Source organism: Neolamprologus brichardi, chromosome 3 (assembly GCF_056152115.1).
Source record: "Neolamprologus brichardi isolate AB-2024 chromosome 3, ASM5615211v1, whole genome shotgun sequence".
NCBI classification, from domain to species: Eukaryota; Metazoa; Chordata; class Actinopteri; order Cichliformes; family Cichlidae; genus Neolamprologus; species Neolamprologus brichardi.
This window is the reverse complement of record NC_142106.1, coordinates 23,558,814-23,575,128: the sequence shown is the minus strand read 5'-3', so window position 1 is coordinate 23,575,128 and position 16,315 is coordinate 23,558,814. Positions and strand designations below refer to the sequence as shown.

Sequence of the window (16,315 nt, the reverse complement as noted above, 5' to 3'; positions counted from 1 at the left end):
AATACTAAATATTGAATATTATCAGCATACAGCATCAGACCCCGATCCAAGCTTTAAAACCCTGCAATTCCTGTGCCCAGAGGAGAGACACAAAACTTATTACAGTTGTCAAGGGCGTAGATTTGGTTTTGGCATTGGCGGGGACGGATGATTCAACCACCAAACCCTGCCCTGTTTCTTTTTTTTTTCCTTTTTGTTTTTGCTTCTTAATAAAAAGACGAGAAATATACTTGCCTGCATTTGCTATTCTACATGCTTTTAAACCATTTAAAATCACAATTCATAGTTTTATATGTGAATTATATAATGTTAAATTACTATTAAACAAATGACTGACTAAGTATTTTAGGCTTTAGTTTACTTCAGCCATAATCCATATAAATCAGGTATCATACAAAAATAAAAATAGCTTCAAATACAGTCATGACAATAAAAGAATATGACTTTAAGGACTTAACATCATTACTTCATTTATAGTGCACCAACAGCTGTTATATTTTGGCACTAAGGGAACACTGATTGACCTGGTGGTTTTTGTCCATAAAACTACTCATCTAAGATTACCACAAAGTAAAAGATCTCTCAGCCAAATTATGCAACAGTTTAGGCACACTCTTGCCCCGATCAAATCAGTGAGCTGGGATTTTTTATTCTAAACATGAACTACTGTTACAGCAACAGACATGGACTACTGGTGCCCACAGAACAACTCAATGTCCACTGTGTGAAGGAGCCAAACACATGCCTGCTCCTCTCGTTAACTGAGGTAAACTGCTGGCATATTTGTTTGACATCTATACTGTCCAGTCTCTCCTGGTGGACATGGCATACAGCAGCATTGTTTAATCTCATTTGAGTCATTGTTAACCTTAGCCATGTTTTTAGTCTTCTGAGAGCACTGAAGCTTCTTTCAGCCTCAGTACATGCGTTTTAGCCTCAGATTACAATTATTATTCTGTGCTTGATGTGCCTCACCTTTGACCGGACAGTGTGCGCACCGCGGATGACGTCAGTGCGCACACTGTGTCTGAGGAGGATGTGCGGAAGTGCTTCAGGAAGGTGAACGCACGCAAAGCTACTGGTCCGGACGGGATTCCCGGCCGCATCCTCAAGTCATGCGTGGCTCAGCTGGCTGGAGTGTTTACACACATCTTCAACCTTTCCCTCTCTCTGTCTGTAGTCCCAGCCTGCTTCAAAATGGCCACCATCGTCCCTGTACCCAAATCCTCCACCATCTCCTCATTGAACAACTGGCGACCTGTAGCCCTGACCCCCATCGTGAGCAAATGCTTCAAGAAGCTGGTCAGGGACTTCCTTTGCTCTGCAGTACCCGACTCACTGGACCCTCTACAATTTGCATATTGGCACAACAGGTCCACTGATGATGCCATAGCCCTGACACTACATACTACCCTCTATGTAAGAAAAATTGCGTATGTTTCTGTTCTGTGTCCTGTGTACTGGTTGTTTGTATATTAGGGGTGGGGGAAAAAAAATCGATACTGTGTAGTATCGTGATATTTTGTTTGCTAATAATGTATCGATACAGGGACAGCAGAAATCGATATTTTGTTACAGACTTCAGAGCATGTTGATCCTTTTTCTGAGCAAGAATCCTGACATTCCTTCACTGTCCAAATGTGTTTAACTTTTTTTATGGCAGCAATAAACATGACAGTTTACTTATTTTAATTTAAGACAACATATTTTATTTTATTCCAATTGAAAAAGTTTTTTTATTTAATGTAAAACTATATTGTCTTAATTTTACAGTAATTTACTTTCAAATTCTTTTGTTGCTGAAGGGGCTGCATAGTTTTTACAAATTTGATGGTTCGGAATAGCTATAATTGTACCGTTGTCCCCAGATGGTTGCATTCAGTTACGTTGGACTAGACTGTGGTACAAACAATTCAGTTTGTCAGCAATAAAACTGACGGAAATTAGAGAAACAATGAGTTTTTGACTTTGTTATTAGATAAAATGAATAGAAAAAAATGTGACAAATCACAATATATTGTATCGCAATACTCAGAGTCTGGTGATTCCCACTTCTAGTGGCCAGTGGTGTTAACAGCCAACCTCCCGGAACAGGATCCACGCATCCAAGAAAGGGTCTCAAGCATAAAGACTAAGACCACAGGTGTTGAACTCCAGGCCTTAGGGTCCGGTGTCCTGCATTGTTTTAGATGTGTCCTTGGTCCAACACAGCTGATTTAAATGGCTAAATTACCTCTTCAACATGTCTTAAAGTTCTCCACAACCCTGGTAATGAACTAATCATTTGATTCAGGGGTGTTGAAACAGGGTGATATCTAAAACCTGAAGGACACCGGCCCTCGTGGCCTGGAGTTCGACACCCCTGACTTAGACAGCCATGACATGATTCACACCTACTGGCTAAAGAAGCTAAATGCACGCCATGAGCATCAGGTAGCACAAAGAAGCAGTTTCTGCCAAAGGAAGGAAAATCTTCCAAATACTGTATGTACAAATACTGAATGTTAAGAAGAGTGATCAGATGAATTGCAAAGTTCTTTGCAAGTCCTTTGCCATAAAAATGAACTTAATCCAAAAAAACCTATTTCCACTGCATTTATCACTGCCATAAAAAGACATGCTGAGATAATTTCAAGAAACAAACAATACAAACAATAGAATGTTGACGAGCACAAGGCTGAAGATTATTATGGTATGCTGACTGGGTTAGAATAATAGTGAGGATTATGCTTGAGATCGTTGTTCTTCCTGTTAACCATGGTTATCTGCAATGCAACATCATTGTGTTGCATAAAAAGGGCTTCACAGGCAAGGATGTTGTTGCTACTAAAATTGCAGCTAAATCGACCATTTATGGGATCAACAAGAACTTTTAAGAAACAGGTTTAATTGTTGTCAAGAAGGTTCAGGGCGCTCAAGAAAGTCCAGCAAGGCTTAGAACGATCTCCTAAAGATGATTCAGCTGCAGGGCAGTGGCGGTCCTAGCCTGTTAGGCGCCCTGGGCGAACACCCCCTCTGGCGCGCCCCCCCCCCCCCCCCCCCCCCCCCCCCCCCACACACACACACACATACATATGAAGAGGGAGAGAGTATGCATAGTATGTAAACGGCTACTAAACAGACATCATACTTTGTCATACAATGAGAACAGGACAAATCAACAACTGACACTGACTAATTAATATTATATTATTGTATATATTGTTTGGAGTTTAGTCTGTTACTGTTACTATTTTTACCATTTCTTCTTGGAGGAACTGTAACCCACATAATTTCCTTAGGGATTAAGAAAGTATTCTGATTCTTAATGTTTTAGGATACATGACCTGCCATTATCTAATGACACATCTGCTTACCTGTGTCTTTTGCTCGTTCCTCCTTGTAGGAGCCATAATTAAATGTATTGAATTTTAAGGATCACTGGGTTTTAATTTGTTTGGTTGCTATGGTGATGTGTAACGGGAGTCACGTGGGTGCTAGCGGTGACATTAAGAGGGCGTTGTCAGTCTGTCATTCACTGGTTTGATTTTGACAGAGAGGAGGGCTGGGTAGCCTTAGTTTTTGTTGACCGCAGCACAACGAGTTTCCCCTTGTTGAATTAGAGCCTGTGATGTTTTAAGAGTTTGAATCGCGAGCCGATCACATTGCTCTGTAAACTTTTCAAGCACTTTAATAAACAAGCAAGCAATTCCACCTCTCGCATTACTGCGTAAAGTTGACAGCGCGTCAGGCAAATAGGCAGGCTCCATCCCCGGCCTCTAGCGACTGTGGAAGTCGCTACACTCCTCTTCTTTTCTCTTTTTTTAAACTTTAAAAACGGGTTGTGTGTGAGACTTTAAATAAACAAAATATAAAATATACATTTTAAATTGTTATTGATCCCTTTACCCCGAGTCCTAAAGTGTATATTTTTTTTTTTTTACTCTTAAATATTTATTGTTTGTTTTCTTGCACTGCTGTAACTGGAGCCTCGTCGTCTCGTCTCTCTATATACTGGACTGTATGTAGCGGAGATGACAATAAAGTTTACTTTGACTTCAGCAACAAGCAGGCGCACCGAGGGCTCTTAGGCTCACTTTTCGTGTATAGAATTTTGAAAAAACATCGGTGCAAATTATAAGTCTGTATCATGATGTCTGGTGTTTTCGTGTTTGTTGTTTGTTTTTATTTTTGTTTTATTTTGAGAGTTGGTAATTTTTGCTGCTCCAGCCAGCCAGAGAATCCCCCGTCGCCCCGCCCTCTCCTCCCTGTGCAGCAAGCAGCAGGCGCACCTCGCAAACGGAGGGCGCCCTTACTCCCATGGGCGATAGAAAATCGATCGGTGCCTATGCCATTCCCAATATGGGCTCGCATGATGTCGGGGCCGCATGAGTACAAGCAATTTTTTTTTAACCGATGCCTGTGATGCCGCCCCCTACCACGATGCCGCCCCGGGCAACCGCCCGTGTCGTCCGTATCTAAAACCGCTACTGCTGCAGGGTATGGGTGCCACCAGTGCAGAGTTGCTCAGGAATGGCAGCAGGCAGGTGTGAGTGCATCTGCACACACAGTGAGGCAAAGACTTTTGAAGGATGGCGTGGTGTTAGCTGAATGAGAAGTATAGGATCCAGGCAATTAATACCTATACCCCTGCTGGGATAATCAGTAGGCTAAAAGAAGAGAAAGAAGCCACTGGCATCAAGATAAGAAAGCTCTTTGACATGTATGGAAAGTTTCAATCCAAATCCAGCACTCTGAGACTTTACACTAAGTGAAATGAAGGTGGCTGCAGCCTACTGAGTGTCAGAACCACTATTCAGGATGAAACAACAAACATCCACAAATACATCAGCAAGATGGCCGCAACTGATAGTGTGTTTGGGACAGCCCTAGTCCTGTGGCACTTTCAGATACAGATGGACAAAGGTGATGGCTTTAACCAGCTTAAAAAAATGCAATGGAAAATAACAATTATGATGACTGGCACATCTTCTTCTTCTTCGTTTATTGGAGCATTATCGCCACCAGCTGGAAAGGAGTGTATCCCTATTAATGCTAGTATTTGTTGAATTTCTAATAAAAGGTCTGGTCCACGGTCTTAATGCTGTTTTGAAATGAAATGAAGTTTAAATGCCCCATTTAATGTCCCATACCTACCACTATCCGATGACACATCTGATTACCTGTATGTTTTGCTCGTTTCTTCTCCTCTTCTTTCTTTTTTTTCCTATACTGAGCATCTGATGACACTCAATCCGAGAATCACCATAACATAACCTAATAGACCTTGACCATTTTATAGGGTTTTATTTTCTTTCTGGGATTTCGCACAAACCACGAAAAATAATCAATGCACACTGGGCTTGGATTGACAACATTATGAATGAAATGTTCTTTTTTTGGATGCTTCCCGCCCCCTTTCCCTTTTGACAGGTTGTGTTTGAGACTTCAGCGCAGCAGCAGCAAGCAGGGGCACTGAGGGCCCTTGCGTTCACTTTTCGTGTATATGTGTGAAATAGAATTTAGAAAACACAAACTGTGCAAATTATAAGTCTATATCATAATGTCTGGTGTTTTGTGTTTGTTGGTTTGTTTTTATTATGTTTTACTTTGCGAGCTGGTTATTAGTGGCATGATGTGAATGACTGTAAAATTGTATATGCAGGAAAAATTACAAGGTATTGTTTCATCTCATTATAGGGTGTCTTCCTCTCTCTGCTGTTCACGTTTATTAAAATGAAAACAAAGATAAGACAATCTTGACGGGAGGGGCCATGGGGGAGCCTTAAATTTTAGAGCTGGAACGCAAATATGCAAAACAATCTACAAAAAGCAGTCAAATTGATATAATGATACTATTCACTAAAGGAGAAATAAAACAGTAATTGAAAAAATCAAGTGAAGATGGCAGAACAGTAAAGATGAAAGAATTTGCAGGAGATTAGTGTCCCCTATCAACACTCTTGTGCAGGTGGTGGCGGTAATGCACCAGTAACGTTGCTTGCCAATTGACATTAAACAAGAAGAAGTAGTAGCGCTTGTAAAAAGTAGTGATGGTAAATTTGATTCTTTTTACTGAATCGAGTTTTAATGAGTCACTCACCAAAGTGAATCGGGTTTTTGAGTCATTTGATTCACTGAGTCAGTTGACCAGAGAGAGAGATAAGAGATAAGATAAGATAGAACTTTATTAATCCCTCGGGTAGGTTCCTCTGGGAAATTTGTTTTCCAAAAAGCACAGCACCGACAGAAGTTACAGAGTCAAGAATATTATATATATATATATATATATATATATATATATACACACACACACACACATATATAAATACAAAGACATATATAGATAAAATATACAAAGGGGATAAATAGAATAAATAGGGATAAAAATAAAAATAAAAAGTGCAAAAAATTTACATTTTCATTCAAACTTAATTTGTTTCTCTTTTCATGTAAATCCCACTGCTAAGATGAATGATTCTAAAAACTAAAACCAACTATTTTATAGAGCAAAAAAGAGCGAAAACATTTCTAAAATTAAGCAATTTCCTATCAAAATTGCTTAATAAACATTTATTTTGTTTATTTGTATTTTATTAGTATTTTCCTTAAATGTGTTAAATATATATTTTCTCATCTAAATGTTCACTGAGCTGTGAGCCAGGGGGCGGTAATGCGCCTTAACATTGGTTGCCAACCAAGAAGAAGAAGAAGCTGTGAGCCAGGAGGGAGGGGGTGAGCGAGTGAGTGATTCGTTCGCTCGCTCTATGATTCAGCACAGGAGGGAGGGGTGAGCGAGTCCTGAGTGATTCGCTTAGGCTTACGATTCAGCACAGGAGGGAGGGGGTTAGTAAGTGAGTGGTAGTGATGGGTCGTTCGCGAACGAAATGGCTCTTAGAGCCGACTCTTTGACGTGAACGACGCGAGCCGGCTCCTTATCGCGAGCCGTCGCGTGGGTTTTTTTTTTTTTTTTCCTTTCTCTCAGCCTCTCTCTCGCACTTTTTTTCTGCTTCACTCAGCACGCGAGCCTTGTGCTTTACGCTGGGCAGAGGGGGGAGGGGCGGTAGTTACACTCAGTAGCACAGGAACAGAGCCAGAGGGAGAGAAAGAAAGCCAGGGACAACAACGTCACATTAGAAAGGTAAAGTAATCATCCACAACTATTTTCAGTTGCAGATGATAAAGGATTCAGAAAGTTTATTCATGCGGGCCCATATGACAGAGAATATGCATGTCATTTTTGTTTTCATATTTTAATTTATATTTAATTGTGTTGTGGTTTGCAGGGTTTTGTGTTGTTTCACTTTAAATTTGTAAAAGGAAAAAGCTGAAAATTTAAATAGTTAAAAGTTGAAATGTGAATAGTTGATTTTTGTATTATATGATTTATTTATTACATTTTATGTGGAGTGAATAAATAAAAGTATATTTACGGTGGCCCCTAGAGACAAAGCACATACAAACTTCAAATCACGTACGAACTCTGAAGCATGTACAAACCCTGAAGCACGTACAAACTCCAAAACACGTAAAAACACGTACAAACTCCAAAACACGTAAAAACTCCAAAACATGTAAAAACACGTACAACCTCAGAAGCACATAAAAACTCAAAACACGTACAAAAGTCAACAGAAGTGCCCCAGAATGCTAGGTGCAGTGTTGAGCTTTTGTTACCTAGTGGCTACACAAGCCAGCAAGTACCAACGACCGGATTTGGTGTGTGGTAGTAACAGGTAAATGAACATTGTTTTTAAATTATTTGAATATATATGAGTGCCTGTGTATAAATACACAAACATGCTTTCAATTGTGTAATTTAAGTGATCTAGTAGCTCTGCTTTGGAAGTTCAGTTCATGCTAGAAATGTGTTTTGGAGTTTGTACGTGTTTTGTCTCTAGGGGCCACCGCATATATTTATATATAAACATATATAAATAAAACCACTTTTTTTACGTTAGTAATTCCTTTTGTGCATAATTTAATATTATTGTTAATAATAAATTAATTAAAGCAACAAAACAACCTGAAGAGCCGGTTCGGAGCCGAAAGAGCCGGCTCTTTTTAGTGAGCTGAACCGAAAGAGCCGGTTCTCTAAAAAGAGTCGGAAATCCCATCACTAGTGAGTGGGTGATTCGTTCGCTCTATGATTCAGCACAGGAGGGAGGGGGTGAGCGAGTCCTGAGTGATTTGCATACGCTTACGATTCAGCACAGGAAGGGAGGGGGTGAGTAGCTCAAATGTGCTGTTAGCATGTTAGCAGAGCGATGCTACTGTGAACCGAGGAGCTATTTTCTTGATGTGAGCTTCTACTCAGGGTTTTTTCTTCCAGTTCAGAGCAGAAATGCTTTTGTTAAGAAACTGGCTGTTGTCCCCCCCCCCCCCAATTGTAATTATAAGCTAGATATATTTCTACTAAGCGAACAGCAACAGGGATGAGTCAGTGAGTCAGTTTGGCTTGTGAATCATGATTCACGAGTCAGTAAAGTGATTCTCGAGTATTGAACGATTCGTTCACGAATCGAACATCACTAGTAAAAAGCAGAACGTAAGGAAGTAAGAGTATAACTACAGTCATCAAAATTTTCATCTTCCATGAGCAGCTATCGTTTTTTAAGCCGTCTTAGGCAAAGATCGTGTGGCTGTGCTGAGCTTCCTTAATGCTACCCCTCTGGTCTCCAGCAGATCGCGTTTCTGTTTCTGATGCGTGATTGGAAAGATATACGCTCTCGTTGATCGTTGTAAACAAAGAACGTGTACTCGTGCTGACTGACGGGAGTAACATGCCGGAAAGAGGAGGTCAGTGAGCCCACTGCCTCTACTAGTCGTAGTCCAATTACAAAATCGGCACGCTTGCCTCCTTCTCCCCTGGTGGATCTTTAATTCGGGTTACTCAGAGAGGGATCCACAGTGAGTAAATTATAACTGCATTGGTTGCCTAACTCCATAATAGTCTACAGCGTTTCTCTCGCTAATTTGTGTTTTTGTTTGTGCCTTCTGTTTATCCTCTGTCGCTTACTTTATTCCCTCTGATGATCGCATAGAGCTTCTTTTGTTAATAGCATTATGTCCTCTGCACAATGTGGCTGCTCTGAAAAAGAAGGCAACAAATCAGAGAATCTCAACTCCCTGGAAGAACTTATAAGTACACCTACACTGAAGACTAATTTAGAAGATCTTCTTTTGACCTGGAAAAGAATAAGCCCTCTTGAAAAATAATGAAATCTGAGTAAGTAATGAAAAACCGGGAACAACCTCAGGTTTCTTTTCAGCGCTGCAGCCAGGCTGAGCCAAGTGTGCTGTTTGTCTTTCTATCTTAGTACAGCACTGGTCAAATGTTTGGACACAGCTTCTCATTTAATGCCTTTTCTTTCATTCTATGACTGTTTACATTGTAGATTCTCACTGAAGGCATCAAAACTATAAATGAAGAAATATGGAAATAGGAAGTAAACAAAATAATGAAAATAACTCATGTCTTATATTCTAGATTCTAGCCACCCTTTGGTTTGATTACTGCCTTGCACACTCTTGGCATCCCTTGATTTGCTTCACAGGTAGTCACCTGAAATGGTTTTCCAACAATCTTGAGCACTTGCTAGCCCTTTTGGTCCATATGATCCCAAACCATCTGGAATGGGTTTAGGTCAGGTTACTGTGGAGTCCAGGCTTTCTGGCATAGCGCTCCATCATTCTCCTTGGTCAAATTAGCCCTTACACAGCCCGGAGGTGTGTTTGGGGTCATTGTCCTGTTGAAAAATAAATGATGGTGCAACTAAACACAGACCAGATGGGGCGGCATGTTGCTGCGGGATGCTGTAGTAGCCATGCTGGTTTAGCATGCATTCAATTTTGAATAAATCCCCAACAACGTCACAAGCAAAGCACCTCCACACCATCACACCTCCTCCATGTTTCACAGTGTGAACCGTTCACCTTTTCTGCTTCCCCAAAGACACAGTGGGTGGAACCAAACATCTCAAAATGTGACTCATCAGACCAGATTTTCACTGGTCTAATGTCCATTCCCTGTGTTTCTTGGCCCAAACAAATGTCTTCTGATTGTTGCTTTTCCTTAGTAGTGGTTTCTTAGCAGCTATTTGACCATAAAGGGCTGATTCACAAAGTCTCCTCTCAGCAGGTGATGTAGAGATATTTCTGCTACTGGAACTCTGTGTGGCATTTCTCTAGGCTCTAACCAGAGGTGCTGTGATTTCTGAGGCTGGTGACTCAGATAAATTTATCGTCAGCAGCAGAGGTGACTCTTGGTCTTCCTTTCATGGGGCGGTCACCACGTGAGCCACTTTTTTGTTTGTTAGCGATTGATGTTTTTTTGCGACTGCGCTTGGCAACTACATCATGAATCATTGAGAGAAGGCCAAGGGATTGCAGCGCTGTCAACAAAGGAAGGGGTGGCTACTTTTAGATGTCTAAAATATATTTAGAATTATATATCTTTTTTCTTTGCTAAATAATTCACACATCTCTTTTCATATAATTAATGTCTTCTGTTTGTGTCTACAATGTGTCTCTATATACGTTGTTTTTTTTAAAAAACCTTTTAACGATGTTAAACTGAAACTGAATTAAGGTTTTAAGAATGTGTCATAATCTGTACACTTTGTAGGTTTTGTCGTTCTATAACCACATGTCACTGTTTTGTTTCTTTGTCATTATAGTCAAAAGAAGGGAAAGCATCAAACAAAACAAAAACCAACCAGTTCCAGCAAGTACAGATGAACCAGTTGTGAACCAGATGGAAAAGACTTTTACCACTATGAAGCAGCCCAGAAGACGCCAGAGCATTGACAGTGGGGACAAAAGCTTCACATGCGATCAGTGTGGAAAGACTTTCACCCGGCATAGTTGTTTAAAACAACATCAGCTCATCCACACTGGATTTAAACCATTCAGTTGTGATCGGTGTGGAAAGGCTTTTACTCAGAATTCCAACTTAAAAAGACATCAGCTCATCCACACTGGATTTAAACCATTCAGCTGTGATCAGTGTGGAAAGAGTTTCACCAAGAGTGACGGCTTAAAAAAACACAACCTCATTCACACTGGATTTAAACCATTCAGCTGTGATCAGTGTGGAAAAGCTTTTACTCAGAATGCCAACTTAAAAAAACATCAGCTCATTCACGCTGGATTTAAACCGTTCAGGTGTGATCAGTGGGGAAAGTCTTTCACTTCCAAAAGTAACTTAAAAGGACATCAGGTCATCCACACTGGAGTTAAACCATTCAGCTGTGATCAGTGTGGAAAGTCTTTCACGTCCAAAGGTAACTTAAAAGGACATCAGGTCATCCACACTGGATTTAAACCATTCAGCTGTGATCAATGTGGCAGGACTTTCACTCAGAGTGGCAGCTTAAAAAAACATCAGGTCATCCACACTGGATTTAAACCATTCAGCTGTGATCAGTGTGGAAAGTCTTTCACTTCCAAAGGTAACTTAAAAGGACATCAGGTCACCCACACTGGATTTAAACCATTCAGCTGTGATCAGTGTGGAAAGTCTTTCACTTCCAAAGGTAACTTAAAAAGACATCAGGTCATCCACACTGGATTTAAACCATTCAGCTGTGATCAGTGTGGAAAGACCTTTACTCAGGACTGCAGCTTACAAAAACATCAGCTTATCCACACTGGATTTAAACCATACAGCTGTGATCAGTGTGGAAAGACCTTTACTCAGGATTGCAGCTTACAAAAACATCAGCTTATCCACACTGGATTTAAACCATTCAGCTGTGATCAGTGTGGAAAGACCTTTACTCAGGATGGCAGCTTACAAAAACATCAGCTTATCCACACTGGATTTAAACCATTCAGCTGTGATCAGTGTGGAAAGGCTTTTACTCAGAATCGTCACTTACAAAAACATCAGGTCATCCACACTGGATTTAAACCATACAGCTGTGATCAGTGTGGAAAGACCTTTACTCAGGATGGCAGCTTACAAAAACATCAGCTTATCCACACTGGATTTAAACCATTCAGCTGTGGTCAGTGTGGAAAGGCTTTTGCACTCAAGAATAGGTTAATAAATCATCAACTGATCCACCCAATCATCCATCCATCTTCTTTCGCTTTATCTGGGGCTGGATCGCGGGGTTGGATCGCGGGGAACACCAAGGCTTTCCCAGGCCAGCCGAGAGATATAATCTCCCCAGCGTGTCCTGGGTCTGCCTTGGGGCCTCCTCCCAGTGGGACATGCCCAGAACACCTCACTCAGGAGGCATCCTTGTCAGATGCCTGAATCACCTCAAGTGGCTCCTTTCGATGTGGAGGAGCAGCGGCTCTGCGACTCTGAGCCCCTCCCGAATGGCTGAAGGAGTAACAGATGGGTTGAAGGTGGGGATGGGATTACATCAATTCTGAGCCCTTCTTGTTTTCAGTAGTGACGGACAGACTGACATACGAAGTCAGTTAAGATCTGTTGAATATGTTGTTTGCAGATGATATTGTAATCTATAGTAGGAATAGGAATCAGTAGTAAGAGAACCTGGAGAGGTGGAGGTATACTCTGGAGAGAAGAGGAATTAAGGGAAGGGAAATAACATGCCTATCTTAAGCTGGCAGCCAACCAGAAAGACTTTCTCTGAATTGTTGATATTAGTTTCTTACATTTTCTGATTTTTAATCAAATGGTCTTTTCAGAAACTACTGATTGTTGTTTCATATATGTAATGGCTATTATTAATGGGGTGGCTGTAGCTCAGGCGGTAGAGCAGGTCATCTACTGATCGGAAGGTTGGTGGTTCGATTCCTGGCTTCCCCTAGTCTGCATGCCAAATATCCTTGGGCGAGATATTAACCCCAAATTGCTCTCCGATGCATCCATCGGAGTGTGAATTAGGGATGCACCGATACCACTTTTTTGGAAACGAGTACTTGCATTTCAGTACTCACCGATACCGAGTACTTAATAAAAACATGATTTAAATTTGCAGGTAACAGCTTTAGTCCTATAATTTAACAAAAAACAAACAAACAAGGGACTAGTTTGGAAATAAGAACATTTATTTAAAATGAAAAGCATGTTGTATGCAACATATTACAGAATAAATAATTATAAAAAAACAAAATTTAATTTTAAATTTGTTCGTCTGTTTCTCTGTTTAGAAGTCTCACTAGCACAGTCACAGCTGGGATGACATCAGAGGCTAGTGCGTCGTAGCTGCTCACTTTTTTAGTTAGTTCCTCAAAGGGGGCGAGGATGGCAACAGTCGTCTCCATAAGAGCCCATTGGTGAGCGGTAAGAGAGTCAGGGAGTTCATGCTCGGACAAATACACGCCCAGCCCTCGCTTTTGCTCAATGAGGGACTGGAGCATGTAATGCGTGCTGTTCCACCGCGTCTGTACGTCCTGCTGCAGTCTCTTTATTGGCTGGTTGAGCTGTCCCTGAATGTCCTCGAGGCGGAAGTAGGCTAAGGCGGAATGTTTAAAATGCCCAACTATTTTCCGTCCCACTGCTATAGCATCAGCTATGCTCCTCTGTGCTAATAAGCATGGGTAAATAAGCGTGGGTAAACTCTTTGTACTCGTTGTCGTGTTGGGATTTTGGTGCTTGATTAAATTACTTGTGTTACATGCGCTACCTTTAGAGCCTCCTCTGGACAATTTTGCTGAGCACAATTTGCAGTCCGCCTTTGTTTTCGCATCTTCGTTCACTTTGAAATAGTTCCACACGGCTGATATGTCTCGCCTCGCCTTCTCCCTGCTCTGAGATGCAGCCGGGGCCTGGCCTGGGGGCGGGCACTCGATGCCTGGGGGCGGGCACTCGGCGCCTGTGATTAACCCCTTACATGCCGCTCAAACATAGACAGGTCTCAGACCGTGGTATCGGTCCTCGGTATCGGGGGACTTTTAACGAGTACGAGTACTTTAGAAAATGTGGTATCGAGGCCGATACCCGATACCGGCATCGGTATCGGTGCATCCCTAGTGTGAATGTTACTTAGAAAGCACTTAGAACAATGTGCTTGTGCGAATGGGTGAATGCACAAGTTGTGTAAAGCGCTTTGAGTGCTCAGAAGAGTAGAAAAGTGCTATATAGTCCATTTACCATATTTACTTTACTAAATTAAACCCATGATTAAGAGTGTTAATAAAAATATATTCTTAGAGCCTATTTTCTGATTATATTGTTTTTTTGTACTTTTATAGTAAGGTCTGTGAGGAAAACTAGGTCAGAGGGTGACTGGTCGCCTTGGCAACAGAGACTTCAGTAAGGGGAAGTTAAAAAAAAAAAGAAGAAGGTAGGGTAGAGTTGCATAGGCATATTAATAAAACACAGGAAACCAGACAGAAAAGCGGAACTAGTAACACAGAAGGAGTTGTTTATATCGAAACTATGTGTGTGTGACGTGTAGCAGAACTATAAACGGAATTTAATAAGAGGCCACAATGCACAAAGGCTTAGAAATCTATGCACGCCTCACAAAACAAACTGTTCATTGAAGATCAAATTGAGGAAAAGTTTGTCATGTTAAAGTCATGCAAACGTTGAGTTTATCTGTTCTGTGCAAACATCTATGTAATCTTACAGACCAAGCATTATTGTCATCATGTGATCACAAAGAGAAGCAGAGCATCTGAACAGATTGCCTTCTAGGTCAATCTGAAAGACCTGTTGCTGTTTAGTGGGCTGTTCATTATGAGATAATTAGTGAGATCAATGCAGCGCTTCTCTAATGTAGCTATTTGAAATGTGGTGAAATGTGCTTTGTTGGGATTTGAGTGTAAACTAGGTCGCAGGGTGACAGGAAACTGTGAGCCCTAAACAGAGCACAGGAGGTGCAGACAGAAAGTGAAACTAAGCAGAGTGTTTTGATCCAAACTTAGAGTGTGTGACGTGCTGCAGAAATATATATATATATATATATATATATGACCATGTTGGCTGCTGCTGCTTTCAGACCTGAGCGTGTGTTCGTGTGTTCAGGTCTCCGTTCCCGGGAATGTAAAATAAAGATCATTTTTTGAGCTTTGACCACCCTGGGTCCAGTCTTTCTTTGCCGCCAAAAGAATTCAAAGAACAAAATTTAATAGTTTTAAATGATTTCTGTTGTCTTAAAACATGATGTGGGTCTGTTTTGTTGCATGATGAGAAAAAGAAACCTGTCTTTTTTATGTTGCATCAAACTTTTTTATTATATTTCATCAGTTTGTCATTTTGACCAAAGGTATGTGTAAAATTAAATGTATCCTATAATTATTAAGATATATAAAACTTATAATGTATATTTCTTATTTTCTGTGAACTTATTTACACATTACTTAAAAGTTATGTCGCTATAATAATTTTTTGTATTTTCTCTGTAAGAAACCGACTTGCTAACCCTTTATTCCAGTGTACCTACTGTTAAGTATTTGTGCATAAATATAATTAAAATGCCAATTCAAAGAGAATAATTGAAATATCATATAATTACAGTGGAATTGCAGCTTTTATCACAGGACCACACTCCGAATCCCCCTGTAACTGTATTGTCATGTGACATGTGCAGTGTAATAGGACAGCCTTTTGCGGCTGGATTTATTATGAGGCAGACCAAGACAAGTATAGTTGAACAAGGGGTATTTATTTACCATACAGCTCACAAACATTGCATCTAATAACAACTGACAGTCTTAAATACTTTCAGCTGTCACAGGTTAAAGCATTATTCTATTAACAGGTGAGTTCTCAAATCCTGACCTTCCACCACATTATCACATTATACATCAACTTCAATAAAAATATGTATAAATACATTTTACATTTTCATATTAATGAATATTTTAAACTTTATCCGTAAACCATACCCCTTATTGTAAAAACACCAAAAAAACCCAAGGACAAAAGATTTCCCACGCTCCTTTAACCCATGGCCTCTCCTGGAACCTTTAAATGTGTCTGGACCCCCAGGAAAACATTTGCCCAAACACCCTGGAGAAAGGTGAGTAATAACATCTTACGGTCACTTCTTTGCACCACCTTTATTTCTAGACTTTCAAACACACTATTATTAGTTATCCTTACTGGTAAACTTTATTTGCTCTCAATCACAAACTGTCTTCTTCACAGACAACCACCACATTTATTGATGAGGAGCAGGACCTGGAACAAAGGCTACCAACTGATTTTTAAATACACAATAAATACTCAATGAAAAATCCAATTTGTGTGCAAATATTCTTCCTGTGCTAGGCTTAAAGTGCGATGCTGAATAAAGTGCTAGATAAGGTTCTTTTAATAAAGCAAAAGGTGCTCCTAAAGTGATATAGAAATTATAATATAAGTGGTAGTAAGGGAGGCCTCTCCATTACATGCAGTAAAGCCCAC

The 16,315-nt window shown here is 40.5% G+C and overlaps 1 protein-coding gene across 4 annotated transcripts; it reads left to right on the top strand.

The window, feature by feature from the left end:
• Nucleotides 1-8,488: 8,488 nt before the first annotated feature.
• Nucleotides 8,489-15,167, top strand: LOC148103949 (uncharacterized). 4 transcript variants are annotated; one of them, XR_015717100.1, is made up of 2 exons: nucleotides 8,489-8,889; nucleotides 9,042-9,312. XR_015717100.1 is itself a non-coding variant. In XM_087835015.1 (2 exons), exons 1-2 carry the CDS (start codon nucleotides 8,763-8,765, stop codon nucleotides 12,242-12,244), a joined length of 1,602 nt encoding a protein of 533 aa, XP_087691141.1. In that variant the 5' UTR covers nucleotides 8,489-8,762; the 3' UTR covers nucleotides 12,245-15,167. The 4 variants fall into 4 exon arrangements, 2 of the variants coding, with proteins under 2 accessions (XP_087691141.1, XP_087691144.1); XR_015717099.1 differs by having other exon boundaries at nucleotides 9,024-9,312; XM_087835015.1 differs by lacking the exon at nucleotides 9,042-9,312 and adding an exon at nucleotides 10,659-15,167 and having other exon boundaries at nucleotides 8,489-8,778.
• Nucleotides 15,168-16,315: the final 1,148 nt, after the last annotated feature.